Source organism: Agelaius tricolor, unplaced genomic scaffold (assembly GCF_023055355.1).
Source record: "Agelaius tricolor isolate 1412-34295 unplaced genomic scaffold, bAgeTri1.0.p SCAF_14, whole genome shotgun sequence".
In the NCBI taxonomy this organism is placed as follows: domain Eukaryota; kingdom Metazoa; phylum Chordata; class Aves; order Passeriformes; family Icteridae; genus Agelaius; species Agelaius tricolor.
This window is the reverse complement of record NW_027269274.1, coordinates 17262496-17288165: the sequence shown is the minus strand read 5'-3', so window position 1 is coordinate 17288165 and position 25670 is coordinate 17262496. Positions and strand designations below refer to the sequence as shown.

At 38.8% G+C, this 25670-nt stretch overlaps 2 protein-coding genes across 2 annotated transcripts in view; one reads left to right on the top strand and one right to left on the bottom strand.

Annotated features, from left to right (window-relative positions):
• Positions 1 to 25670, top strand: part of CENPP (centromere protein P) — a 115054-nt gene that overhangs the window by 78046 nt on the left and 11338 nt on the right. The window lies entirely within an intron of this gene.
• Positions 3841 to 18760, bottom strand: ECM2 (extracellular matrix protein 2). The gene is made up of 10 exons (XM_071439223.1): positions 18540 to 18760; positions 14902 to 15160; positions 11292 to 11480; positions 9576 to 10055; positions 9151 to 9266; positions 8335 to 8470; positions 7408 to 7565; positions 6954 to 7093; positions 5512 to 5838; positions 3841 to 4829 (listed from the first exon to the last, which is right to left on the bottom strand). The coding sequence occupies exons 2-10, from the start codon at positions 15134 to 15136 to the stop codon at positions 4625 to 4627; spliced, it is 1986 nt and encodes a 661-aa protein (XP_071295324.1). The 5' UTR covers positions 15137 to 15160; positions 18540 to 18760; the 3' UTR covers positions 3841 to 4624.

The window sequence follows — 25670 nt, the reverse complement described above, 5'->3', positions numbered from 1 at the left end:
TTTCAGAGACACACAATGGCACAGAATGTGTTCTTAAAGGTAATTTAGTGACCCAGTAACTCTTGCATCATGTAGAATGGAAGATTTTTATGAAGAGTTCTGCTTGATATTCTCTCTTCACTTCTTAAATTGAAAATAAAAGAACAGTGCTGTGTCTTTATGGGTCTCTCCTGACGGAATTTTAATGTAGAACAGGGTGTGTGTTTGCAAGGAACATTGCATCTGTAATGAGACTTCATAACCTGGTTATTGGGAACATTAAACACTATATTTCCATTGAATTTCATTACAGCAGTTGTAACAAAATTGTTCAAATTAAACTTGCAGGCATTTGAACATCGCTTCTTGGTACCTGAATTGGTATAAAACTTAGGAGTAGGATGTTAATTTATTGGGAAAATAAAAAGCTAGATTCATTTTGATCATATGATTGTTTCTTAATGTGGAAAAGGAGATCTGTTTAATACATTTTAGAGGTTTTTAAGTGACGTCTTCGCTACTTTTAGATGGAAAAAGTGTTCCAACATTTTTCCACAATACTTTGGGACCTTGAGACTGAACAGCAGTTGTTGACATCTTTAAATCAGAGCTCTTATTTCACGTCTGCTGTTTTTTCCCCATTTAAAATGGTCTTCAGTGTGCCAAGAGAAGTAAAATTAAAGCCTTGAAATAGAGTTTGGGATTCAATGGTAGCTAACTCTAAGAGAGGGGTCATGTTACTAAAGATGCAATAAAAGCAGGGATCTCTTTTGTTCATTAGGAAACAGAAATGTGTGTCTGCTGAGCAAGTCCAACGTGTTATTATAAATCTTTTTGCATGGATGTTTGTACCTTGTTCATTTTACAAGAAGACAGTGTGCCTGTTCTGCAGGGCTTCTTCCAGATGAGGGTTGGTTACACGGTTCACTAAGCCTTTAAATGCTTCCTGCAGCCAAAACCAGCCTCAAAGGAAATCTCTTTAAAAACATTCACTATTTCCAACGGGTTGGCTTCACCTCTGTGGTTGGGATGTTCTGCAAGGTGGCCATGGTGCGGTTCTGACCCCTTAGAGCACTGACCTGACCTGAGGTTTGGCCTTCCAGAACCTGATCCATGACTTCAGTGAGGAGAGAGGTGGTGTGGAAGTTGTACCAGATGTTGGTACCTCAAGGTCTTTGCTGTTTTGACATTGGTTGGTTCGTTGAAGTCCCTGGGGTTACACTTCCAACTGAGGAGAGATTTTGAAGCCTCTTGAGGAACCTTCCAGAGCACAAGAAATTGCATTGGTCTGCAAACCCACAGTCAGCAGACTTGTTCTCTGCAAACTGCTTCATGCAGAAAGTTATCAGGGGTATTGTGTAAAATTGTTTTGGTAGTGTTTACTCATAATTTTACTATATTTCTGTCTGTAGACTTGTCTGAAAATTGTATACATAGGAATATAAACATAGTACTTAAATGAGAAAATGTTTTCTCAGGAGAGTTTCCACCAGTGAAGGCTGGTATTACCACATGACACAGATGATAAACTGTTTATTTTCTTGCTGTGATGTAACTGTTTATAAAGCTGTGACTTGAAAGAGCTTTAAAGTTCATCGATTTCTTTTAGAAAAAGCACAAATTTTTGGTAGAAAAATGTTAACCTTCTGTTTCCTAGTTCTGGTAGTTATTTTCTTTTAGCATTCTAAGGGGTTTTGCAGTAAGTGCAAGCATGATGGGTATTTCAGAATCAAAATTCAGAAATTACATCAACCACTCTCTGTAGTGTTACTGTAAGAATGAATTAACTGAGTGAAATTCACTTTGTCACAGGCAAATAGAAAGCAAGTAGTCACACAGCAACTCCTTTCTGGGGCAAAGGTGATTGATTTGTAGCTTTGTCATGGAGGGATCTCTATTAAATTGAAATGCAAAGTGGAGAAGGGTAGATAGCATTAACTCAACATTTTTGGGGTCTCAGAGATTCTAATAGCCTCAACACATGGGCATTAATAATGAAAATCTCATTTTGGGAGGTATTTGACGCCTTTCTTTTTCTGAGGCTTTTGTGTGGTTTTTGTAGAGTTTTTTTCCTAAGAAAGCTCTTTTACCTTGCTTAGAGAAAACATTGCTTCTAATTGGTCCTTCAAATTCAGAAATCTACCCAAGCTTCCATGGAAACCTTCACAGTTTTTATCATACCAGAAGTGCCTGTCCCTGGTGAGGCAGATCCTCCAAGTTCCATCATCATTTACTCAGTCAAAACAAAATCTTCTATACCTTTTGTATTAATTTGGTGATAAGCACAGGATGTCTTCTGCTCCATTTCAATTTATAATGAGATTTAGCAAGTCTTGTCAAAATTCTGATATGGGATACTTGAGCTAACAATGCATGTCAGAACTTAGAAATCTTACAGAGATTTTAAACCCCCAAAAATCTTCTTATGCCACAAAGCATTGTGGTTCTGGAATTGCTATGACTATTGAATCCTAACCTCTCCTGTTCTGGTCTCTTACTGATTGTAAAATATCTTTCCCTCTTGTAGTTTCAACCTTCACACCTTGTATTCAGATCTGTTTACCTTGCATTTGTCTCTGGCTGGGTTACTGAAAATGTCATATTCAGGGTTTTGCTGTACTATAAGCAGTTTCCTCTCTGAAATGTTATTTAAATTCTGATGGGACATCTCTGCAGTCTTAGAAAATTGCAGCTGGTTCACTCTTGAATTTATCTGTGAATAGAAGTCATCTGTGTGTGGAGAACAGGAGAAATGAGAATGCTGCTGTGCATCCCCCAGATCCCATTGCCTAGCAGAAATGTTACTGGATTGCCTTAGCAGGATCTCCCTCAGGGCAGTTCTCATCAGGGACTTGCCATGAAGGTTTTCCCAGTATTTATTTTTTTATATATATATATATATATATACATATACACACACACTATTTCATAAGACTTCTGAGTCTGATAACATTTAGCATAACTATTATTCCACTCCAAAATCCAATGACCTTCTCAAAGTATATTAATTTCCAATGTAAGCCTGCAAAAATTAATTATTTGCTCAAATGTATTTTAGATCATAAACTAACTGGAGTGGTTTTATGTTGAGCTGTCCTTGTATATTTTTATCATGCTGATGGCCAAAGATTTCAAACTTGTTCCCATGTTTTTCTTGACCAAGAATTCTCAGGTCACTGTGTCCTAGAGTCACAAGCTGTAAAATGGTGACAGTCCCATTTACTTGGTTTAGAAAATTCTTCCAAGCTCACTGTTTAGAAGTGATGAGAGTTTTATAGTAAAGCCCATTCCACTTCCAATATAATTGGTAATTTTGAAGAGTGGATTTGAGCTGCTTCCAGCTGACATTCAGAAATGTTGTGCAAGTTTAGTTGCTGTGTATTTCTGAAGTGAGCACCCACCCATTTGTTGTGTCCTTCATCCCTTGGCTTCTTTCTTCTGCTTGGTCTCCTGCCTCTGCTACTGTTGTGCTCCATTTCAAGAACATTTTTCCTTCATTCTCTGTCTCACTACTGGGGCTTGACTTTGGTGCTGTAACTTCACTTTAGGTCACATCCCACTGCTGAGGGCTTCTCATAGGAACAACTTCCACAGAGTGATGTCAGGCAAGCTTGGTACTCATTGTACTAAACCCCCACAGGGATAATCTTAGTCAAATCACTTGCAAAAAATTCACTTTTATGGTATCTTAATAGTGAAAAAGCACACCTTGGAGAAAAAATATAAATAAATCTCGATTAATCTGTATTTTAGTGGTGTTATCCCATGCAAATCCAGTGGAGAATTTCTTTTGGGTCTTAGGAGTCTGAATGTTTGATAAGAGAAGAATTCTACTTGAATGAAAATACTTGCAGCAATATGTGGTGTTTTGCTTAAATTTATTATAAGACTACATATCCTGTAGAGTATTAAAATCTAATAAAGTAACTATGGTACAAGTGAATGGAACCTATTACTGTGACTTTAAAAATCATTATAAAAAATTAAAATGTGCTTTGCTTAAAAAAAAGCATCCAGATAGAAATGAATTGCTCATTCCTCTAGGTCATCAGAATCTGTGTTTGAATACAGAAGTTTTTAGGGTTATTTAAAAAACAAATAATTTAACTTTTTTGCTTAAAATTTCACTTGAAAGAGAGTCTAATACTGCAAAATGTTTGGTAGAAAATCCAGTCCTGTGTGTGTTTTAAGAAATTTGATTCCTGCATTGCTAGAATGTTCATAGCTCAAGGATTTTTATCTCTTATGTACAACTTTTACAGTTGATGGTACCACTTAAAATGTTTTAAATTCAGTTAAATAAGATAGGACCAAGCTGAGGGTTTAGTTATATTCTTAAATCCTAAAATCTGATCTTACAGAGAGTGTGCCTGGGGGCACAGTTTGACCTGTTGTGTTTAAGCAGAATAGTGTTAATAGAAATAAAAATAGATGTTATACTCTTAAGCTTCAATTTTTACATTTAATGGTTTTATAATGAAACAATATGAAGAAACACACTGCTACCTTACTTCAATGCCTTACTTCAGTATCATATTTATGGTAGTAGGAAGGGTTTAAATCAGAAATAAGCAGACCAGTGAGTAGAGAGAATAAATAAAACTGCATTTCTAGAGATGGGGGTTGCAATGCAGAATTGGGGCGTTTATTTGGTCTTCTGTGGTTTAAGAACAACACTGCAATAGGATCTTATGCATGGAAATGAATGTGGGGAGAGCTGCCTTGTGTTGATGTAGTTGTTTTCAAGGTGAACATGTTCCAGGTGGGAATCTTCATGCTCCTCCTCACTGTGGTCATGCTCGTCCTCGTGGTGGCTCTGAGTCCTGCAGATGCGTTCTGGGGGCACCCTCCTGTGACACAGGGGAGGAACCATGTTCTAGTCATGTTCTGTTCATGTTCTAGTCATGTTCTAGTCATGTTCTAATCATTGCAGAGAACTCTCAACTTCATCATTTATTTTAGAGTTGCTATTTAGATATCTGAAAATGTTAACTTCATCAGTACATTAAATTTTCTCAATTACATATTTACTGAGGACTTTCATTCTTTTGAATATTCTCTCTGCATTGTTTTCTCATTTATATGGTATACTGAGTTTTCCTGAGGAAAACATTGCCAGGTGTTGCTGAATGGAAACTTTGTCTGACACATGGGAATTCTCTCCTTGTCATTCCTTTCCAAAGCAGCACAGAGAGCCTGGATTGAGCATGTGGCTCCAGAGCTGGGGCTGGTGGAACCTGCTCACCAGGTGACTCCAGCTGCTGACCCCTCCCATTATTTTGTTATCACTTTGGGCTCTGCTCCAGGAGCAGAAAAGCTGGTGATTGCTGATGATGAGCATTTTCAGTAACTGTGAGGAAGGGGGAAATCTTTCTTCTGTCATATTAAGAAATATTGCAGAAGAAAACTCAGCATTCAGCTCCTCCTTCACATTTTTGTAACAAATATTTACTTAAAAATAACAAATTCCTAAAGCAAAGCATATCTTATTTATTTTAATGTCATTAATGTAAAAAAGAGCTTGGAAATTACCTTATTTTATTATTGTTGAGTCTTAGAAAACGTAGTTTTCTCATTTCATCAATCCCAAAGGGCACAGCCTTCAATTCATTGTGATCCAAAAAGAGCTCCCTCAGGGAGTGGTAAGCTCCAAAAAATGACACTGGGTCAATGCCATCATCAGTGAGTTTGTTAAAGGACAGGTAGAGGTACTCCAGCCCAGGCCTCATGTGGCCAAACACATAGCCTGGAATTCTTTCAATCTGATTTCCTATAAGTACCAGATGGAGTAAAGATTTTGGCAGGTAGGAGGGAACATGGTACAATTTATTGTAAGAGAGGTCAATTGACTCCAAGTTCCTGCATTAAAGGAGAAAAGAAAAAAAGGCTGAAACCCCCCTGAGCTCCTGGCCTGGCAGTGCTGTGCTCTGTGCAAGGCTCTGCTTCAGGACATTGCCAGGGAATGACATTGCCAAAGGAAATTGGATTCTGATAATGGGGCAGAATGTGTTTTATGGAACATGGTCATGCATAATTACTCTGGGAATAGAAATAATGAAGTCAGGAATTACCAATCAAGCACAAGGATTTTGTTGATGGGAAGAGATCTCCAGTAATGAGGATGGGGGGCTGGTGGGGAGCAGAACAGGGGAATCCCATGGGAGTCATTTGGGATTGCTGCAATGAGTTCCACTGAAAAACTGGAATAACCTTGGGATTCCAGTCATTATCCCATTGACAGGGAGTTTTAAGCTTTGTTCTGAAGCCCATTAGAAATGGAATTGTGGGAATGAATCAGTCCCCTGTGCTTCACTTCCAGGCATGAGAGGTGCTGTCAGGAGTAACAGGGTGGTTGTTTTCAGCTTAAGAAAGTCACAAATTCAGGAATCAAGGGATAGGGCTGCAGCTGCCAGTGATGGCCAGGTACCCTGCTCAGCTTGGCAAATTATTTAGCAGGAAAATCAAAAACACTATCATCTTTTACTGCTTACATTCTCATTGCTCTCTCTGCTTATATTCTGCTCTTAGACAGTGCAGCTGCACAATCTTCCCTTCATCTTATTGACTTTTATAATTTTTAATCCAATGGGAAATAAGGCTAGGATAGTATTAAATTATTTTTAAATTACCTTTGAGATAATTATGTATCAATACTAAATTACCATATAATTGTATATACTATTATTTATAATTAATGTTCATCTTTGAATAGGTGGTCAGAAAAAATATTGACTTTTATGTTAATATGGTACAGATTTGAGGTAGAAGATCTTTCTATTTGACAGCTGACTGAGTATCTTCTAGATTATACAATGAGGCAAAGGAAATTTAGAAAAATTGGCAAAGGAAAACAAATCAAAGCATAATTACAACTCTAAGTTAAAAGTATTGAGGTGCAAATATTTAGTTGATTATTTGACTCACTAAAAACAGAGAAAAAGGAAATAAATGTATTTTAAATGTCTGGTACTTACTCTTGGTTTATCCAAGCCAAAGGTGCTATCCTGTGCTCTTCTAATTTGTTATGCTTTAGCCCAATGATGTTGATATTTCTGGTGTGGTTAAAGCAAATTTCTGATACTTCTTCAATTTGATTATGTTCAAGATATAACTCCTGTAAGTGCATTTGGGAAGAAAATTTGTGAGATCAGAATGGGCTGAGTTTTCCCATTGCAAATTCCAAGTGCAGCAATTGCCTGTCCCCTGTATTCCCTGGTCTATGTTAATTCTGAATCTCAACCAGAGACAGTTTGTAGCTGGAGTGGCACCTTCAGAAACACAATTTTTCAAAGCTTTTATTTTGTTTTCTCATTTGTGAGACTACATATTGCTTTGAAAGGGCAAAGAGAAGGAATTTCATCTCTTTGGGTGTTTGTTGGCTGGGTTGTTGTTGTTAGTATTTATTTTGGTTGTTTTGGGTTTTTTTACCTCAAGAGTGGCAGGAAGACCTTGTGGTATAATTCTAAATTTATTTCTTCCCAGTCGCAAATAGGAAAGACTTTTCAAAGGATAAAAGGCCAAAGGACTGACATTTGCTTCACTAAGTTTATTTCCTTCTAATTCCAGAGTGACCAAGTTCTTTAAACCTAAGGAGAAAAAGTTTCATTTCAGTTAATTAATGCCATCTTATATCTTGTTAAAATACACATTCATAATTTAACAGTCTTAAACATTACCCAGATCAGTTCACAGCAATGAAAAATAAAAATGAACTGATTTTATTGTCTCATAATCTTGGACTTGTTCATAGGTTTGTAGAGCTTTAGAGACTGACCACACTTTATTTACATTTTCCTCTCCCAGTCCAATTGGAAAGGGCAGCAGCTGATCCAGTTTAGATGGGACCCTTTTGGCAGGAGAGGAAAAGAAGCAAACAAGTCCATCAAATTCTGACGTGGATGGTGCCCTTTCCTTCTTCTTTCTTTTTTTCCTCTCAGCCTGTGTTTGAACTGGCTTCAAATGATCATGGTTGATTCCAATTATATTCTCCTTTATTTTGTATGGACATCAAATTCTGTTCACTTCCATGCAATTTAAAAATAACTAAAATGGTTTCACCACATATAAAGCCATCAGGTTAAAGGTGGGGATAGGTAGGTGGTGTCTTCAACATGCTTCAAATTCACCTCCACTCAGTGACCTTAAATATAAACTACTTTAGGAGAGGAGCAGTTGCATAGGGGAAAATATAATTTTAAAATACTTTGTCATGCAAATCTTTCAGCTTTTGCTGCCTGTTAAAGACATGGCACTTAAAGCTAGTAATTATTTTTCTATGTCAAACCAGGTTCAACATTCAGCTTTTCAAATTTATTTTTGACTGTTCATATGATTGATAGTAATTTTTTAAAATACCTTTTAAGCCATCTTCATCAATGGTATGAAGTTGGTTGTCATTTATTTTTATTTCTTCCAAAGTTGATGGCAGTTCAGAGGGAATAAGTACCAGCATATTTCCATCCAAATACAAACGTTTCAGCTTTTTCAGGATCTTATCACAGGGATAAAGAGCATTTATATTATCAAGGTGCAATATATGCAGTTAAATATCAAGTTGAGATTTTCTTAAACACACACTCTCTAAGGTTTTTCAGCAGCAGTGCTGTAGTATCCAGTGTTTTGAATGAAAAACTATTATTTTTTTTCCTGTCAGTCTAATTAATAGGTTACTTTCTGCTAAATATTAGCAAAAGTGCCAGGTAATGTCACGTGTAACTCAAAGAGCTTCCCCACAGCCCTGCTGCAGCTCCCCAGGATCATTGTTTGCATTCCTGCTGCTCTCTGTGAATTGTGGAAGTATTGCCTCACTACACTGGGCAGGATTTAGGACTTCAAAGTACATGCATTTAGAAATTACATGCTTATCCTCTTGATCTGTGAGCAAACTGATCATTTTCTGTAGGTCAGCAAATTTCCTCAGGCAGAAGGACAGCAGCTTTCAGTAACTGAGGGTTATTATGCTTAAGGCAGCTTAAAAGATTGGTATGAAAAATCATCATATCTTAATTTTAATTCTTGATTGTGCTGAGAGATTTCTCAAAGTAGCTATTGAATTATACAATGCTTACTTATACAAGGTGCAAAGTGGTTTAGATCCATAAACTGAAAAGCAAAAACATTATTTTAAGCAGCAATTATGGAGAGGGTAGCAGAGGAGTTAGGCTTTCTTACTTTGAATGCTTTGGGACCTATGCCAGGAGAGGTAATGTTATTTTTACTCAGATCAATCCATTCCAAATTAGGTATCCCATTGAATGCTTCATCTGAGATAGTAGTGATGCTATTTCCTGGGACAGAAGGCAAGAAAGCAGTTTCAGTAATGAAATACAGTCTGCACCTGAGGTAATATTGCATCTAGAAAATATATCACAAAAACAGCATTATGGACAGCAATTTTGTGTAGATGTATTCATCTTAGTATTTAAACACTGGCATGCAAATCTAATGTTTTTCATTTCTTGTTTTAAAGGCATAGCTGTAAAATTAGCTCTAAAACTTTTCTATATTAAGGAATGACAAAGCATTAACAGTGCTGTTGCCTGCACTTGAGGGTGGATGATGTTAGAGAAGTCATGCAAATTAGATCCATTAATTACCTGTAAGGTCTAAACTCGTTAGGTCTGGATCTGAGATGGGAGGTATTTGTGTAAGTTTGGCATTAATGCAGCTTACTGTGGTGTCTGTTGTGGAACATCCAGATGGCAAAGGAGGAGCTTCTATGGGTGGAACAGGAATTGGGAAATGAGATGGAATTCTGAAAGCACCATCATCTTCATCGCTGTCATCCTGCTCATCCCCTGCAGCTCCCATTCTGGGGACAGGCAGCCTCCCTCTGCGCCGCCCTTTGTGCCTCCGGCGATTCTTTTTGCCTTTCCTTTTTCTTTTCTTCTCCCCTTTTTTGGGACCCTCCTTGTCCCTGACCTCTGTCACTGCTGTTGGAAGCAGCTCATCCTTCTCCATGTGAGTTGGTGCTGATGGCAGAGCATTGGTGGTGTCGAGGTCCTTGGGCTCTGGGGAGTCACCAGACATCTCAGTGATGTCATCCAGTGAAATTATACTGGAGTCCAGCGAGGAGGCTGGTGAGGGAAAAACAGCACAACAATGCAGGAGAGTCTAAACTGAAACTAAAATATTAGTAAGCACTGTTTCCCACATACTTTAGAAAATTATGCCTATAGATTATTCCTCTTAGAATACGATTCAAAGACTAAAAATGTGGTCTTAAATTGCTGCTTGAGAAAAGAGACACTTGACTGAGAAATTATGGAAGCAACCATAGAGATGGGTTTGTACACAGCTTCAGTTCCTGAGAACTCCAGACAAAAGGGTGGAAAAATTAATATAACTTTCATTATCTTCCTCTTTGACTTACTATTAATTATGGGGTTTGTGTTGATGGAGGTGTCTAAGAGGAAAAATAATGTGTCTGGGAGAGGGAGCTAATTTGGAAAAAATTCACAAAGGTCAAGACTTGTACTCCAAAAGGGATTGTCAGGGGAGGAGTTGGCTGCAGGTGGGGATCTCACCAGGGAAATGCATTAACTCCATTACCAAAATGCAGTTTTTACTTCCATAATAGGACAATTCTAATAAAAGGAGTTCAAATGTCTCAGTCAACATGACTTTTCCAGTTCTACAGAGAATTCCTATGATGTCTCATCTCAGAGTGTCACATGCAAATACACACAAGGATAAATATTTCTTACAGTAGGAGATTGAGTAGAGTACTTTGCAGATGTAAAATAATGGGAGTGTGGGAAGGAAAGGAAGGAAATGACATCTCATGTTTATCTCATCCATTCCTTTTCCTTTAAAAAGTACCAGTTTTATTTAAATTACTGTGAAATACCAAGATTGTAGTTCTGGGGCTTCTCTTGTGAATTGACTTTCTTCTCTTGATTTACACCAAATTGCTGCCTGTTTTTGCACTCCTAACAAAGATTTACCACTCTGTATGTCTAATACATCAATAATGGCCAGTAGTTATTGATTGATCCTTTGTAAATAGAAGTGGGATAGAAAATATAAATAGTTGTTATTTCTTCATACATTTACAAAGTTCTGTAAAGGTAGGGGGGAAGTAAAAAAAGAAATGCAATTATCTTTACTATTGCATACTTAGCATCATCTTTTCATTAAATGTTGCATCAAAATCATCTAACAGAGTACTCAGAGAAACTGAGGTCAGCTTGAGCAGAAACTCTGAAGAGCTGCTTTTACCATAGAATTCAGGATAATGTGTACCTTGTAACTCTTGGGATCATTAAATGCAGTGTTTATGTAAGGAGTTAACAATCTGTGGTGTCCCATACCAGTCTCAGAACACACTGGGCAGCACTCTCCTGCAGGAATGATGCTGTGGGAGCAGTTCAGAGGGTGGCACATGGCTGTGTCACAGATCACCTGGCCCTGGGAGCACAGGCAGGTGACGCAGGGCTGGGGAGACCACACGGCTCTGTCGAACATGATCATCCCGTTAGCTGTGCACTGCCCCTTCTTCCCTGGGAACACACAATGGCACATGGAAGTTAAACAGCTTAAAGGGAACCCACAGGGTTTGACTTCTTCCTTCAAGATGAAAAATTAATACAGTGGAAAAATCTTTTCTCACCTGAATCTGCATGCCAAGAGACTTTTACTTGTGGTGCACAAATTGTCTTTGCAGGGTTTGTTTTCCCACACTCTGCCCTGCTCCATCCCTGGGTGTTTCGTTTTAATAAGAGAATTCAGGATAGCCTCTAAATAACCTTGTAAGACTATTGTAAATATTTGGTTTGAAATCTCTCTGGTATTAACATTTGTCTCAAAATGAGGCATTTTGCAAAGTCTTTCAAGGTAGTCCTACTTCCTAACAAAGGTTCTTCCTTTTTCCTTCTGCTCAAAGACCACTGGATATCAATCTGTTTTCTACAATAAAAATTAATTATCAGAATCTTCCAGTCCATTGGATCCTCTATATTCCATATATTTTAAAAAATGCTTTGATTTAAATTGCTCTTACAATGGAAAGAGCAAGAAATTAGAGCTTTGAGTAGTTGCATCTTGTTTTTTCAAAGATCTGGGACATCTCTGCCTCATTTCAGCTGCATAAAGTTGTGCTCTAAGCAACTCCAACCATGTCAACTGGAGGAGGAGAGGAATTAGCCCAGGCCAAGTGTTAGTTGGCTTTAAGTCCCTTGTCATTCCACCCAGGTATCTGCAATCCAGCTGTTTGCTGGATCCTGACTTTGGGGTTTATGTGCTTGCCAGTACACCACAATACCTCTTTTAAATAACCTCCAAAAGAAACACAAAAAGAATCCTGCACTTTCTCATGTTAAACAATAAAACAATAACTGTTCCAGAAGAGCATAATCTGGCCTGAGAAGGAAATTCTTCTGTGCTTCCTAAAATTCTTTCTTTTGTTTTAGCTACCAGAGTGTATCAGAAGTCAGAGCAAATCTTGTCTGAATAAGCATAAAGATCTGAGTTATCAGGCTTGGCCTCTGCAGGCTTCTTTAACAAATGATCCTTTGTTTTCCTGTGTACATTAGAGCTGCATAAAAGGCAGGAGCAGTGTGTGCTCAAAGGTTTTCCCCTTTGGGTGCATTGCAGAGCTGCTGTCTGGCACTGTTGGGATTCCCAGAACCCCTGTGAGACACAGAAAGGCTGTGCTGAGATGCTCCTCACGTTTCCTGACCACTGAGTCCCTTGGGCTTGGGGGGTGAGAGGGGAGAAGTGGGGGGTGAGAGGGATCAGAGATGGGGCAGCAGTGAACATCCTACTCTGCTCTGCCTAAGGGACAACTGCAAATTGCCTCAGGCTGTGGCCAACTGTTTGATTTAATTTGAATGTTCACATGGCTCTAATCTGGAGGAATTACATGTCTGGTTACTGTTAAACCTCCATTTAGCTGCTAATTTTCATCCTGCATGTATCTGTAAATTTGGGTGGGTTTGGTTTTTTTTAGTCTACTAAGAGCAAAACAAGTAGCTAAGAGAATGGAAATTAATGTTTGGATTGCATTTTCTTCTATTCTGAAGCATGATTAATAATAGTGTTCTATTATTTAATAGGCTCTGTTTTTTCCAAATCTGACATTAACTTGAAAAAATTTTGAACTTTAAAAGCTAGACTAAAAAATACCTTGTGGTTCCAGTCTTTGGCAGATGAGCATAGGACTTTTAACCTTTGGAAATATGGTGTAAATTCAGCATGGAGTTCCAAATAAAATGAGTTCAGTGGTTTTAGCTCAGCTTTTGGATGCAAGTCCAGATAGAAAGAAACAAGCGGGGCGGGGAAGGGGAAGAGCTGTGCATTATTTCAGCATGACTGATGGTCCTGACAGAAACCCTGGAATATCTTACATGAAGTGTATGCTACTTACATGGTATTTTCCTCTGTTTAATTTTAAAAATATTTTCAAATTAGATGTTTGGCATTAGTAATATGTATAATGTTGTAATACACACATGAAAATGTCATAGTGTCCAGAGTTTTGCTAGTTTTCCTATTCAAATCCCTTACTTTCAAATATTTTATTTTAAATGGTTCAGCCTTCCTGAAGTAAGGACTCACAACAAACAGTAATTGTGGAGAAAATGTGGCTGATTTATGTTTGGTCATTTGAGACCTCTTAACCCAGTGGTCATGTCTGTTGTGTGACACTGAAAGGCTTAAATTCTTGCTTATAAAAATAGATTATTATTATACATAAAATATGGGAATCAGGGCATTCTGTTTTGATTTTTTTCCATAAAATTCATTAAACTGCATATAAATATTTTACTTAGTGTGTAATCTCTTGATGGAGGAATGGAAATATCTGTATCCATAAATACAGATATTATATTATTTATGGATACACAAATACAGAGGTGAAAATCTCTGGATCACCAAAAAGGCAAGTTTTATATAAATCATACTACTGAGTTTCTGTTAAATAAATCTGGGTTGTCTATATACATGGAGCATAAGGGTGGTCTTGTGTTGAATGAGTAGGATTTTTTTTCTCTTTTAACTCAGTTTTCCATCATAAAGGTCTCACTTATAGTGCAACTTCCATATTGCAGCTGCTACCAAGTGTTATTAAGTTATTTACAAAATCAAGAAATATTCCTGAAGGTTTGCATGTGCAATTTACTTTTCAAATTGCAACCCATAAAGTAAAAATAAAAACTTGAATCTATTTTAATTAATGCTGTTGTTACTGCTGTTGAGGCCTCAGTGAAATGTTAATTGACTTAGGAGATATATTGAGCAATAAATTCTTCAAAATGGCCTTCAAACTTGGAACACAAGTTTGGAACACATTGGAAACGATGAAAATACCCCAACAAATTTCTTGTTCATTAAGATCAAAAAATAATGCAGAAAACTTGCAGGAAATATTGCTGTTACCTGGCAAAGCAGGGTTTGATAAAAAGCCTCATAATGCCAACCACAAAATCACTGCATAAGGCAGCAGGAATGTGTGGAAGTAGAGTGTCACCATGATAGTTTCTGAAAAATCCTGAGAAGCTGAGAGGCCTCAGGAACAAAGTGTAAACAATAATTGTCTGCTGCTGTGGAATGCAACAGGTTCATCTTTGACTGCTCTCATGTGGTTGTTTTTAATTAATGGCCAATCACAGTCTGGCTGTCTCAGACTCTGAGAGAGTCACGAGCTTTTATCATCATTCTTTTTCTTTCCTTGCTAGCCTTCTGATGAAATCCATTCTTCTATTCTTTTAGTATAGTTCTAATATATCATTTTCTTTTAATATAATATATCTCATAAAATAATAACCAGCCTTCTGAAACATGGAGTCAAGATTCTCACCTCTTCCCTCATCCTGGGACCCCTGTGAGCCCCACCACATTAGAGCTAAACTAAAGCTTTAATGAGTTGGTCTGTGTGAAATGAGGAGTGAGCCCCAGGGAGCAGAGGGGCTGTGTTCTCACCTGGTAGGACACTGTAGGTGCTCTCGTGCTGGCCCAGTCCCACCAAGGAGTCAAAGACGCCCACGACGCTGTCGTCGATGGTGAGGAGCGGGATCCTGGGCCCCGGGGGCTGCAGCCCGGCTGCCCTGGGGGGCATCCTCCTCCTCTGCCTCCTGCCAGGGCCGCCTTCAGCTGGGCACAGATCCCTGCACAGCCAGAGGAGCAGGACATAACAGAGCAGGGATGGTGCCTGCATCGTCTATGGGTCCCACAGAGTGCCCTGGAATGGGGAGAAAGAGGGAAATCAGGGACCTGCAGAGCTTTTAGGACCATGTCAGTCACACACCGCTTTTCAAGGCAGGTGAACTTAAGAAATGGTAGGTCGATAAAACCAAGGTTCCTCTTGGAAAGAAGTTGCCCTCTGAGAGCTCCAGTGACCAGTTTGATTGTAGTGATTCTCAAGAGTCCCCATCAAACAGGTGCTGGTTGGTGTTTGGGGTTGCACTTGAAGAGGTGGTTTAGATTTGCAGTGCCAGAGCATTGGCTGTTCAGTAATTGTTGCTGCTCCCAGCAAGTGGCTTCTTGAGAGTTCTGTAAAGTGTGTCTTCCTTTTTTTATTTCTTCCAGAGTGTTGTAACTTCTGAGTGTGGGAATGGAAAAGTAACAGAAAAATGCCCAATTCATTTGCGATGTGCTGCCCCAAAAGCTTTTGGGTTGGCATTTCTGTGCAAGGTGTTTCTTCACTGTAAATTAAGAGAAGCTGCTTTTCCATTCATCTCTGGCTATCCTCTTCTCTAACAGGACCTGCTTGGTTCTGCAGAGGAGACCTTCAGGAAGTTTGTGCTATTTGTGACATTCCACAACTGCTTTTCCAGGGGAAGTTTTTATGAAGTGTAGGCTCTAGTATGGTCAATCTAGACTGAGTTGTGTTCTGCATTTACTTATTAAAAAATTCAAAATAATTGAGCCTTCTTATGATTGTGACAGAAAAATGACATTTACTGTCGCCAATAGGTGGCATTCCAAAACAGAGCAGTCAGGATTCAGGAGCACAACAAGGAAGGAAATCCAGCAGTGGATTGCTGTACCAGTGTGGAAATGAGAGCCTGTACATCAGAGACATTAATGATCTGTCAGAGCTGTGTTGCATAATTCTTTCAAAAAGGAAATGCTGCTGTCCTGTGGCCTGTTTTAGCTGAGACAGCACAGATAGGAGACATTTGTGTTCTTGAGAGAGTGGGAATTAGTGAAGGACTTGGAGCTCTTGGGCTTTGTGGCCAAGAAAAGGCTTAGAGCATGGCCATAGTTTTTCTCTGAAGAAGTTCTGAGTGGATTAAAAAATGCTTTTACTTAATGTTCATCAGTCTGGCTTTGCATGTCATCTTTCACTTTGGAGTTAATCTTATTATAATAATATTGTGTAAATACTGGACAGTATTATTTCAGGAACTTGAACTGCAGCTTTGCCTAATTAGATTTTGTTTAAAAGCTTGTTCATCGTGGTATTTTCTGATTTACAGAACAGGTCACATTTTTGGTATGAGTGTCTAACTGTTCTTTAATATAAGGCATGTGATTGATTGCATGTTTTCCATGCTTTCCACATCATAATTCTCATATATTTTTTTTATTTTTGTGTTTTAAAATGAGAAGCTGGCAGTAAATCAGCTTAAGAGTATGCATTTTACTTCTTTTTAATATTGTCGTTTCTGTGATCAACTATTTTAAAATTAAAACGTTTTTGTAAGTTTAGGTATTAATTTGCAGGATTTGAAGTTAATATTTTTATTTCTATATGAAGGGAATTTGAGATGCAAGCGTCTCACACAAATATTCACAGCATCTCCTGGAATGGTGGGTTTTGAAATGAATCCAAACTTTAGTTTGCTGCTTTCTGCCCCTCAGAAATCACTTATTCCAAAATGCTGTATAGACTCCATGGCCTTTTATTTACAGCAATTACTGTAAGTTAACATCTCAGAGAGATGCAGAAGCTTGCCCTCTGCACTGAAAACGCCTGATCTTGTTGAGAAAGTGCTCATTTCTGAGTGCCTCAGGAGAAATGAGCCAAAGCCTTTGGTGTCTACCTTGCGTGGTAATGAGTGGCTGTAAAATTACACAGGAAACTTCTGTTCCACAGCCTGGGCTGAGACACACTGAGAGCCCTCAGGGAAAACTGGATGTACAAAGGAAAGGCTTGGCCATGTGTGTTCATTCTGTCAAGTTTCTGACATCTTAATTATGGTTCCATTTTTCTGGGATACTCTATAATAACACCAGAGCTGTGCACTTACAGTGCTGCTACATTGCACTTGGGCTTTTTTAACATTTTTTTAACGTTTAACCATTTCTTCCTGTGACCAGAGGCATATAATGGCATGACAGAAATACTTTTCCATTCTTCATTTCTTTTTAAAAGTCAGGAATAATATAGAGTGAATTATAGTACATGAACTGTACAGATGTTAATGTACATTAAAAGATGTTTTGCTAGGAACTTAAAGAGTAAAATTCTGAAGTAAAGCAAATTATTATAAAATGAAACTTGGTTTCATAAAGTACTTTATAAATACAAATTTTTAAAAATCAGAAACAAAACAACAGAAAACACACCACACCCCCCCAAAAAATGTCTTTATAAACTAATCCTGTTCATATATGTGAGTTTATATGCTGATTTTTTACACCAATTTAACTCTTCCACACTAAAAGCTTAATATTACTATTTTCAACCAAATTATGTTCTTTGCATGCAAAACACTGGGCTAGTGAGTTCCTTTCCTTGGCTTAGTTGAGAAGTGCTGCCTTACAGTTTAAGGCCCAAAATGTGAAAGGCCTTGGGTGCTTTGGGCCTTTCCTGCCCATGTCTGGGATGCTCAGATTATCTCTCAGGAGGAGGCTGTATTTTGTAAAGGGCCAGCCAGCTTTTAGTTTGGGGAAAATTCAGACTATTCAATTTATGACTTTCATAATAAATCATTGCATAGTAAAATACGATTAGAGATAGCCAGTGTAATGAAATCATTAACTGTTTGTGTTGCCAGATAGTCAACATGGCTGCATTGCTTTACCTTTTTTCATTTTACCCACAAATATTTAGATCAGGAACAGTATGTGAAAGCATTTACTTTTACTTTGTAATGTGTTCAGTAATTTGTACCTTTATCTTCAGTACCTGTCAGTTTCCTATTATGTTAACAGAAATAGTTAATTTTTAAAGGAGAGACCCTTTAGAAATGCCAGAGTATCAGAATTTATTAAATAATCTATCTTCATCCATTCAGTCAAAATGCAAACACATTTCTAAGATGTCAGCATGATTTCTCCTGACACACAGGGGTTAAAGAGCTTTACTAAGATTTTTCACTCACTCTTTTTCAAATGCATTGCACAGAAATTAATGACATTTACCCACAGCAGCCAGACCAGTTGCACTTTCTGTTAGTTTCAGTTGGATGTGCGTGGCAAACATTCAGACAGAACAAAAAGCAGCTCAACGGGTATTGCACACTTTATCTAGAAAGGCATTTCTCTTCAGTATTGCTAAATATAGCCCACATCATTTCATTCCATATATTACATATTTGCAAAGTTAACATGAAGTTTAAGCCATTCAACACCATGCTTTAAGCAGTAATTTAAAATGTAAAACATTTTACCTTGTAATCTAACCTAACAGCAGATTCTGCTTGCTGTCATTTAGTCTCCCGTTGCAAATGAAACAAAATCTCAGTGATTTCTTTAAAACAAACAGAGAAACTGTAGGGATTGTTGAACCATGTGAGCTGATTCCTTAGTTAAGTCTGGAATAGCTTCTTCCCCTGGGGAGCCAGGGCTGAGCTGTGTGTGCAGAGCCTGTGCTGGTGCTGGGAGCACTGGAACCTCGCTCGGGCAAATGAGGAGCAGCACAATGCCTCTGGTCCCGAGGCTGACAAGGCACAGCTGGAAATCCTTTTCCACTGCTACAGGCACACAAGGAACAAGGAAATGGAGTGTTTGCAAAAGCAACAAAAAATGTGTGTTTTATTCAGTGATGGGTTATGTATTTAGAAGTTTAGTTTCCAGGTGGCGTGACTTTAATGTAGATTTATATAAAATAATAAGATCTAATACACTTTGGCAGATGTAGCCTTAACATAAAAACATTTCATAAAGTTAGAACGTTTTTTTTTTTCAATTCATGTTTTCCTAATCCCCTCCTGCACTTAAAGCCTGTCATCTATAAGCAGCAAGCCTTTTTGTTGAAGTTTTAGCATGGAAAGTTTTTCTTTTGTCCATTTACAGCGATGATTTCACTGCAAGTTGTAGCTTATGCATGGAAAATAAAACGACTGAAGCACTTTCCCTTCATTTTTTTCTCTTTGTAAAGCTAATTACATCCTGAAACATGATCCTGAAGCTCAGCTCTGCAGAAGCTGCAGGGAAGTTGGTGATCCAGAGAGGAGAAGGGAGGGAGTTAAGGGTACATTACCACAGGTCCTGTGTGTGCCAGCAGAGCCTTTTCCTGCATCCCCAGGTCGCTCCGAGGGTCCAGGGGGTCTGGGATGGGTCTGCTGAGCTTCAAAATGACAAATTCACCTGGGACACCGAGTTTTCTGAGTTCTGCTGACATTAAAAATCCGTAGTTTCCTTGAACTCCCAGTCTGAGGAATATTTAGACAGATAGTCATGGAATGGTGTAACCATTGAGTTAACCATAATTGTTAACTGGTGTGTGGTGGAAAGATACTGGGAGAACACATTGTCTCTTAAAATAGGCATCCAGTTCCTACTGTGCTCTGCTTTGAAAGGCAAAAGAAGAAATATTAAACTTTGGTAATTTATCTGGAGCTGTTTGAAAGAAAAGGAGACAGTCACATAAAAAATGGAGTGAAAATCTGGATGGAAGGACCTTAAAGTTTATCCCATTATCAGGGACACCTTCTACCATCCCAGGTTGCTCCAGCCCCAGTGTCCAGCCTGGCCTTGGACACTTCCAGGGGTCCAGGGGCAGCCCCAGCTGCTCTGGGAACCTGTGCCAGGCCCTCACAGGGAAGAATTCCTTCCCAATCTCATCTAACCCTGCCCTCCTTTACCTTAAGGCCTTTCCCCCATGTCCTGCCACTCCAGGTTCTTGTCCTAAGCCCCTCTCCAGCAATATGGGAGCCCCTTTAGGCACTGGAAAGGGCTCTGAGGTATCCCCAAAGCCTTCTCTTCTCCAGGCTGAACAGTCCCAAGTCTTCATTAGTGAAGTGTAGGTGCAGACACACTGTAAGAGATCCTTCAGGCAGCTTAGGGGATTTAGGATTTTCACTGTGTGTCTGTGAGGCCTTTGCTTATCTTCTCAACTTCTGTTCAGGAAGTAAAGACAGCCTGAGGGATCTGCCAAGACACAGGTGCCTCTTCATGAAAGTGGCCTTGCACCTTCCTGCCATGAGCAGTGACACTTGATAGCTGTATGAGCTGTTAAACAGTGACCCATGGCTGCCTGGGATCAAGAAGGTTTAGGATTTTTAACTGGAAAAAAAACGTGTATGAGAATGGACATCATCTACTGCCTTTCAATAAGATTTAAATCTGTGTACGATTAATAATTAGATTGGTTTTAATATTGTTGTTTACATTAAAATTTTCCACATAAACTTGCCTAGTCATAATAACTAAAGAAAAAATGCTGTATATTCTGCTAAAAGTTCAGACTAGGATGGCAAATTTTTTCAGACATACACAGTTCAGATAGTTTTCTGTGTGAGTGCAAACACTGCTGTGTCCTCAGGGATCTGATATTGACTGGTTTTATGGAATGGTTCATCCAAAAGTGCAGAGCAAGCTGCCAATCTCTGCTTCATCTGCAGTTTGTGTTATGCCTGTCCATCCCGTGGCCAGTTGTTGGAATGAGTTGTGCAATGGGAGTGCTTTGGTCTGTTAAGATGCCTCAGTGTGGAATTGTGTCCTTTGAGGAGAGAAGAGGCAGACTAAACAGCAGTGAAAAATAATTAGAATAACTTTTATGATTTTATATCTTAGGGCAAACTGCCACTGTTGGTTTGTGTCTTGAGCAGGAGCCATAGGAAGTGAGAAATGGCTGTGGAAGGCTGGAGCCTCTGGCATGGATTCTTCTCTTTTCCTCTCACAAGAACTGTTAGTCAGTGTACAATAATACTGCTGTTGTTTTCCTTTTTCATCAGTTTTGTTCCTTTCTTTAGGAGGCAATGGAGGGAGGGAAAACATTCACTACTGTGCCCATCTGACCCTCAGAGAAGGTCAAATTAATGTATAAGTTAACAGAATCTGTGATGCTGAGAAAAGCTTATAGATTTTCATCTTCTGTTTGAAAGACCACTTAAATACATGGAGAATGGTGAAACAGGAGGAAAAACTTTGGTTTCTCAAAAGCCTTCGAGGTGCCTGCAGTGTAATATCTTTGTCATCAAAGCCAGCAGGCTGAAGGAATAGGAGGGGGATATCTTGAAAATAAAAATCATTAGGCCAATTTAAGTGTAGAAAGTATAGAAGAGTCCAGAGTACTCTGTATGTATGAAAAATACAGAGAGAGAAGAGTTGAAATGACTGTTTATGGTCACAGCATACAGAGAGCATGAAACTCAGTTCTGTATCATACCCTGTAGAAATGGAATCTTTTATCTGCAGAATGGCCAGAGCGAGCGGGATGGGAGCAGGAATAGCCTGGCTGAGCAGAGCAGAGGAAATCAAGGGTTCACTTCAGCCAGCCCTGAGCATTCTGTGGGGCTGGAATCTCCTCCCCCCTTTCCCCTGGCTGCACTCAGGAGCTCAGGCAGGCAGCGAGTCCAGCCTGGTGCTGGGAGCAGGGCAAGGGGCCAGAGCAGGGCTTGGTCCTGCTGGTTGGAAAGGCAACAAGTCTTGGGATCTTTTGGTGGTCGCTGTGACCCCAAGAGATGTTAAAAGTCTCTTTTCCCAGCCCAAGCACTTGCAGAATGAGTCAGAGCTCTTCAGTTCTCAGTCTCAAGGTTGTTTATTGTTTCTTATCTATAAAAAATTTTCTCCTGCCCTGCTGAGGTCCATCCAGCAGGACAGACAGAGGCACTCTGCCTGCCCCCAGGGTGCTGTTGTGTCTTTATACTAAAACTACCTGTACAATGTTTACAATAACTTCCCAATACCTGTCACCTCTGTTAGACAGTGAGCTTCTACTCTAAACCAATCTGTAAATGCCAACATCACAGCAGAAGATGGAGGCCAAGAAGGAGAAAGGCTGGACACACCCAGATCCCTCCATCCTGCCTCCTGAATCCCCATCCTAAAAACTCTAAAACCTACTTCTTCACCCCATGATAACTTCACTATTATTCTACCTAAACTGTTGTGGCTTGCTGATCTTCATCTAAGGTTGGTAATTTGCTCCATGGGTCAGAATCAAACCCACAGGTGTTTTGGGCTCTGTGCCAGGGTCTCTGAGCCACCTGGCAGGGGTCCTGGACAGCCAGAGGGATGTCCTGGGGTCCCACAAACAAGGACAGAGGCAACCCCTCTTGGCTGCCCAAGATCTCAAGATTTGCTTTACCTTCTGTTCCTTTATCCCCTTTCCTCCCCTATCACCCTCACAAGTTCTTTTCTCAGCCATTTCAAAATACTCAGCCAAAGTTTACAGCTTCCCTTCTGACTCCATTTTGCAGACTTAGACCTTTATTTAATAATTACAATCTGGTTGTCCTATCCTTTTGTTCTTGAGCATCAAAGGATAACTGGTAGTCCCCATCCTTCCTTTTTAACTCTGCAGTATTCTGTCTGTACATGTTACAGCCTGCTATGGGGCACTACAGGGCAGTGGCCATCTGCATATACAGATTTTCCTTTTCTCATCTCTGTCCTGAAACCCTTTCTGTTATCTCCCTTGTGGTGCCACAGGTGAGCAGTAGTGATATGCACACCTCTGATAATTTTATATGCTCTCAAAATATCCATTTCCTTGGGGGAAGCCCAGACCTTGGTACCTGTTACCATGTCTCACCTGACACCAAAAGTACATTCTATAGATTTAAATGTTCCACAGTCATCCTTATTTTTTACAGCTTTCTCTCACATTTTATTATTAATAGATATTTTACTTATGCCTTCTGGCTTGCTGTGTTACTTACAGAAGGGCTGTGTTGAAGTTGGATCTGTTATTTAATTAAAACATTGATAAAAATATCATTTCCATAAGTCAAAAAACATATCCACATTCAGGAATGTGAGGTTATTTCTGCTTTGTTCAAGAATTGGGATAAAAAGAGACAACTGAAAATTACTGCAGTGGTTTTTTAACCTTCCAATGAAATATAAGAAAGGAATGATATTTTTAAATTGCTTTACTCTTAGTTGTCATGATGAATCCGTGCAGTTGCTGCCTGGTTTTGATCAGAGACAAAGACAGAATCCTAAACTTTGCAATTACTTATGTGGTTTACTCTTTTTAACTTCAAACACACAAGTTTATAGTTGGAAAAAAGTAGCAATGGGGAAAAAATTTTCTAACTGTTAAAGTCAGCACAAAACATGAGATGGGGAATTTGGGATTGGCAGCACAGTGCACTTCTGAAACCTGTACCAGTTACTGCATTCCTTCTGGAATCAGTGGTCACAAATATCCTTATGGAAAAAAATATAGGAAAAGATGAAATACTGCTGGTAAACCTTGAGATATTAAACACAGATTTCCTTCACATATTTACAAATATTAACAATCCATTGCAAAAAGCATAGGGTACCTTGTTAGGTGGGAATAAACCTAAAATTGCAATGGGAGATGTGTGTAGCTGGGAGGTATTTACATTTTAAAAAGCTTAATTTTCAACTGTAACTGAATCCTAATTGCAGAATATTAATATTCATTAGAACAACTTTCTGAGGACACTAATTATTGCCACAACTCGTTGTCTCTTGGTTAGGTTTCTGTTCAATCCCACAGCATCAGTTTTAATTTGTGGCATGTTTTTTTCACATTATGTCTGAAATGCCAGTGACCAGACAGATGGAGTAATTTGTAAAACCTTTCTTCAGAGGTACCTGAAATTAAAGCTTTTCCATATTGCCTCTATGTGCATTAGTGAAGGAATGTAGAGGAATCTTTATTTTATCATTACCTGGAGCTGTTCCCTGTGGTGGTCCAAAGCAAGGTGCCCACCTACCTTGAATAAGCACAGCTTTAAACCCCATGGTAACAAACATGGCAGCTTTGCCCTGTCCTCCTGCCTTTCTGTCAAATCTTTCACTTCTTTTTTGGGGTTCAAATGGTGGCACTTCCCTGTGTATTGGGTAGTTCTGTCTCAGCTATGTGCTGACTCATGTTTTTCCAAAATACTGAACTCAGCACATCCTCTGTGTGTCTGAAACAGCACAAAGGGCTCAGCCTGGGGCGTGGTTCCCTCCTGTGCCAGTAATGAGCATCGTTACTCATCAATAGAACTTGGAGGTTTCCAACTTTTTTTCTGAAATAATTGTGTTTTGCAGCAGTTGTTCAGTTTCCAGCATGAGCCATAAGCCTCCTGGAGGTTTTCATTGATGTTGTTACTTCTCATACCCAGTTCCATTTCTTCAAAAGGCAACTACATCCCACCAGAGCAAAGGGACAGTGTTTCTCTTAAATAAAGATTGGGCTAGAGTGAACAGATAGAAAATTCTGTTTTAAATAACTATATCTAGAAATATGTCATTTATATATAGGAAATACTGAAAAAAATTAAATAGAGAAAAGTCTGCATTTTAAATATATTAATTATAGAAAATAAGGGTATGTAATTATTTTAGTGGTCTTTCTCTATTTGTTTGCCCTTCTCATCTGGTTTCCATTTTCTTCCTCGTGCTTGGTTGCACTTTCCATTTCCATATAAAACACTATGTACTTCTCTAAAAAGTGAATCCATCTTTTTTTAAGCTTCTCTTGTGCACTGTTTCCATCTCAGACTGTATCAGAACTGACATGTGAAAATGAACTTGATCTTACAGATAAAACTGGTGGTTTGAAATGTCAGTGGGGAGACAGGGTTGGGTTCCTGTGACTTGCTGCTGATATCCCTGTTGTTTGGGGCCTCAGATGTTTTCCCCTTGGTTTTAAATTTAAGCAGGAATTAGTAACAGGATGCCTGTCCACTGAGAGACTGTCTCAGGAAGGAGAAGTAAACTGAGGACACAAATATTTTGAAGCATTTTAGTCAAAACGAAGGATTTGTTGGCAGCTGGGACAAGAAGACACTTTGAGGACAATAACAAAGTTTGCTTGTGGTTTCCTTTTAGATTTAAAAATTAGTTGTCTTTGCCTGTTGATTCATGTTTTTCCCATTACAAACAGTAGCATCAAATGGTTTGTTTGGCTGAATTAGTGGACTATGACAAAAATTATTTGTACAGCAGTTCTGCAGTGAGAGTCTGAAGGGACAGAATGGCAGAATACATTTGTGTATGTGTTTGTACAGATATCTAATTTTTGAATTTAACTATTAATACTTTTAATTTTTTAATTAATTAAAAGCCCCCTTTAATTATATTAATACTATTAATATAATTTAACTATTAATAATATTGGTATTTCTGATTATCAGCTTTCTGGAGATTTATAATTCCAGAGTGCACAAATTCAGAATTGACTGCAAGTCAAAAACACCCATGAAGTGATTAATTATGCTTGCTTTATGGCCTGATGGCATTTATGGCCAAATTTTGGCCACTCCAAACAAACAGGAGTTGTGTGCATCTCCTGACACTCCAGCACAGTTCCCCCTGTGTCATCTTCCAGGAAGGAAATGTTAAAAACAAACAAAAAGGACCTCTGAGCAGGTTATGTTTTTCTGGAT